Raw genomic sequence first — 4277 nt, 5'->3', positions numbered from 1 at the left:
TGTCTTATCAGGTAAATTACTGTACACAGTGTATTCATTAATTTTCATTTTCATGTAGTAAAGGCTCTATGCCTTCATAAAGGACGTACTTTTCCTTTGTTTAAGGGTATTTGGGCAGTTTATTCTCTGTTATATTGTCAAGTAACCAATACATACAAGTACAGTACAGTATTTTCTGAGGAAACACTCGTACTTATTTTTTTAACCCCATTCCCGAAAACCCGGCATTTTCACAAACTCGGCCACCCTTCGGTCCACATTAGGCCGAGTTTTCGAGGTTCTACTGTAATAAAATTATTACCATAAAGCAGTTTTTGTTCTTCCGATTTTAAGGCCGTTAATTCATTTTTACATTTTTGGCGTCTTAGACATTTATTTTCGTCAAAGCAGACAAAATCCGCGCAAAATTCTTCCACTCGGTGGCATAACTTTTCTCTTTCGACGGCCAATTCTTCTTCTACCACATTCTAAAGGAAATGACATTTTTTGAAAATTACGGCTTAAATTCGTCGTAAAATAAAATAAATTGCTACCAGGTCTTCGGTAATCTCGGCTTTTTTACGAAGAAGTTCCTCCTTTTGTTCTTTAAAAATAATTTCTTTGTTCCGTAAACATTGTAAAAATCTCTGCCGCTCGCACAACTTCTGCGTCTGAAAAATATTCGGTTAAATATTAGTTTACATATGGAATTTTTTACTTTTTCCGCCCCGTAAGTCTTTCTTTTAATCATACCCATCCTGGATTCGAACCCGAGCGACCAAGTGCGGGAGGCCGACCGCCCGTAAATTACGTTACGAAATACATAAAGAAATTTTACATTAAATTTCTGGCGTAAGATTTACTCATTGCGATTTAATTCGATTATTTAAATCATTGGCAATTTAATCAGTTAAAATCAATTTCGCGTATAGAAAAACACGATCGTCATACAGGATATAAATGACGTTAAAAAAAACGTAGGCTGCAATATATTATTAAATGAGGATAAAGCAGTTTAAAGCCGATTAACGGCCGTGGCCACAGCTTTAGATTCAGACGGAGTGGGAAACCTTTTAAAGGAGTCTAGCGAATATCCCCTTGGCCGCGCCTACGGAAAAGACGAATAAATTAAAATAAAATAAAGTACAGTACAGTATTAAAGGGATTCCGTAACTTTTTATACGTGACGCGCGTTTAATTTACTAAATCACTTTTCATTAGCATTAAATTATTCAAAGGTTAAAGTTACTTTAATCAAAATTTGTGTTTTCAAAGAAAGTTTCTCCTCTTGCAGTTCTTTCTCTTTCAGTTGTAACTTGGCAATCTTATTTTTAACTGGAAGAACAAATCGAATTTTAAACAGACGACGAAAATATAAATAATTGATTGCCATAAATTATTCGTACTTTGCATTAAATGCTGTTTCTTGGATTCCGCTCTCTCCTCGGTGCCGAGTATCTTATCGAATATTTCGTTCAGAGTGACACTCATTTTATGCACTTTTCTTCCGTCCTATACTACAAAAATCTAATTTTCTTTCCCAGACGTCGTCTTAATCGTCGCTCGATTTTGGCTTCCACGGCGCCGTCTAATATTTTAATATCGTTAAATTATTAAAAATAAAATTATTATGTTGTATTCATCGGAATTTTTGCCCTTAAATATAAAATTCGCCAATATATAAGTTTGAAAATATACGTAAAAATTTATGTCGTATTATTTATTTCTTTAGCCAATTATTTCGATTTTCTTGGTGATAATTGGGCTGTAGTTTCCCGTTATAAATTTTAAGTTTTCGTTAATGTCGTTCAGGTGGCGTTGCCAGCGTCTAGCTGCAGACTGTCTTCGGCGAAGGTCTTAGATTATATACTAATCTAAGACCACCATACTCAACCTGCGGCCCGCTGAGCTTTTGAGAGTGGCCTGGACGTAAAAGAGAGCGGAAAATAATTAGGTTGACTTCTGGAAATAGTTACCACTTCTGGAAAGTAGTGCCTGATCAATATAAGACTGTAAAAAAAGTGCTCAGATTTTACTTACGTTGTCCGCATCAAAGTATCTATGTGAAACGTCATACTTGAAAATGAAATATGCAAAGAACATATATAGAAACTAGCTCACTGATTCACACCTGGATGCCGTTTTACGAGTTGCATGCTGCAGTTACAAACCTGATTTAAATGAATTGACGGCCAGATGGCCGAGCAGTCAAGGTGGCAGCCTAACCACTCTGGGGGACCCGGGTCGAATCCAGTTGGGTCAGAGAATCCCCCAGGAATTTTTCGGGGGTGGTCCGTTCGAATATGTCGGGCCCCGTCCCACACCACCCGGTAGCACCATTGTGGGTCTGGCCGAACTCATAATGGGCCTGCTGTAAGAGGCCCTCTTAATGCCCATAGGGCGGAAAGAGTATAAAAAAAAACAGATTTAAATGAAATGTGAAAAAATTTTTGCAATATCAACAGTCACACTAAATTTCTAGGGTAAGTGAAAAATTAAGTTTTTTATTATAATTTTTATGTTGCGGCCAGCGTTAATAGCTATCACGTGTATGTGGCCCGAGAGAAAACAAGGTTGAGTATGGTGGATCTAAGACCTTGGCCTTCGGCGGATTCGACAGTTGTAACTAGTCTTGTTCGTTTTAGTCCACTTTAAAGATTGGTCAATTTAGTTCATTACACCTCAATGAACTAGTTCGTTCTTTTAGTTCAGTGACCTTCATATTGCTTCTGCATTCTAATTCACATTATAGTTCGTTTAATTTAGTTTACCAGTGTTTAGATCATCTGTGAACTACGTGTGCCGTATTTTGTTCGTTTCATTCACTGTCCTTGAAATATATGTCACTTCCGATTATATATATATGTGTGTATGTATATATATATATATATAAGGACTGATATATATATCAGTTTCTTGGATTCCAACGGGAATACCAACTAAGATACGATAAAATAAGGACTGAGATATATATATATACAGTATTTCAGTCCTTATTTTATCGTATCTTAGTTGGTGATATCCCCGTATAATTTCCGCTGATTCCCCGCATTTATTACTGTATAGCAAATTTTTTTAAATTTAGTTTTCCTGGCACTTTTCCCTTATAGCATCTGCAACAACGAAAAAGGTTGTATAGTTTTATATAGACCGATTTTACCTCGAATAGACGGTGTAAAGTGAATAATTATTTAGTTTATTCAACCCTTGAATACGGTACACACGCACATGAACAACGAACTAGATCAGGGGTCGGAATTAGCGGCTCGCGAGCCGCATGCGGCTCTTTGCATAGACGTTTGCGGCTCTTCGAACATAAACTCCAATTTTACCTCACCTCATTTCACCGCAGCCTTATAACTTATGAATCTATGAGATAGAGCCGCCGAACAAACTTCGACTCATACGGCATACTCTCTACCACTTTAGCCCGTTCGCACATGACCACACTCGCGTTGATCAATATGAGTCGCATGCGAGTGGCAGCATTCTTTCTTTCTTATCTTATTAATATGGAGACTCTAGCCTGTTGGCTTTTTCTCCGAATCACTCCGCTTAGAAATTAGGTAAAGCGGTTGGTGCGGTGAACAAAACGCTCCAAGATTTCGATATGTTGGCGAGGAAGAAGATCGGTATGAGGCCAGTATATCGGAGTTAAGGTTCGGACGATCGTAAGGTCCAAGGTTAAGAGACGGCCTACCTCTTGGTGGGCCCGTGTATATTGCGGACAGACTAGCCAATAGTGGACGGAAGTTTCTGGTGAGCCACAGTGGGGGCGCATTGGCGTCGAGAATAGAGGAAATTGTTCAAGGGGTAATGTTGCCACGTCTACCGAATTTTCGGTTGAATCTACCGATTTTGGGTCCGATCTACCGATCTACCGATTGAAGCACCAAATCTACCGAAAAGTTTACGATAATTCAAGAAAGAAATTTTTATTTTCAATGTATCTAAAAATTCTCAATAAAACATTTCTTTGTACCTTCATTTCTTATATATTGTAAGAGACTTTATTGCAAAGATTCTGTCTCGTTTTGTTGAGAATATCTTGTGTCTGCCCCATTCTTCAGCTAATGGAATAGAAAGAATATTCTCGTAAATAAATCTGTTAAACACGAAACACGGAAATAAACTGACTTGTGAGCTCTGAAACAATCACTGGCTTACTTCTTACTAAACAATTAATTGGATAAAAATTACTGTTACGATTTTCCTGTAAAAGATAATTTAATTTCAAAAATAAGAAACAGTGTTAAAAACATAAACAGAAGGGCGGGACAGTGGTGGGTCAAAATATG

The 4277-nt window shown here is 37.5% G+C and overlaps 1 protein-coding gene across 1 annotated transcript in view; it reads right to left on the bottom strand.

Annotated features, from left to right (window-relative positions):
• The window catches only part of LOC111632324, a 2608-nt gene extending 1073 nt beyond the window's left edge, over positions 1-1535 (bottom strand). Inside the window, exons 1-4 of the mRNA XM_023376728.1 lie at positions 1386-1535; positions 1229-1314; positions 534-650; positions 302-467 (exon numbers count right to left, since the gene is read on the bottom strand). Of these exons, the coding sequence (XP_023232496.1) occupies positions 302-467; positions 534-650; positions 1229-1314; positions 1386-1470 (454 nt within the window). The 5' untranslated portion in view covers positions 1471-1535. The remainder of the gene's footprint in view (positions 1-301; positions 468-533; positions 651-1228; positions 1315-1385) is intronic.
• Positions 1536-4277: the final 2742 nt, after the last annotated feature.

Source organism: Centruroides sculpturatus, unplaced genomic scaffold (assembly GCF_000671375.1).
Source record: "Centruroides sculpturatus isolate CEXI.00-Female unplaced genomic scaffold, Cexi_2.0 scaffold72, whole genome shotgun sequence".
In the NCBI taxonomy this organism is placed as follows: domain Eukaryota; kingdom Metazoa; phylum Arthropoda; class Arachnida; order Scorpiones; family Buthidae; genus Centruroides; species Centruroides sculpturatus.
Note: the sequence above shows the minus strand (reverse complement) of the source record. Positions and strands in the feature narration are given on the sequence as shown.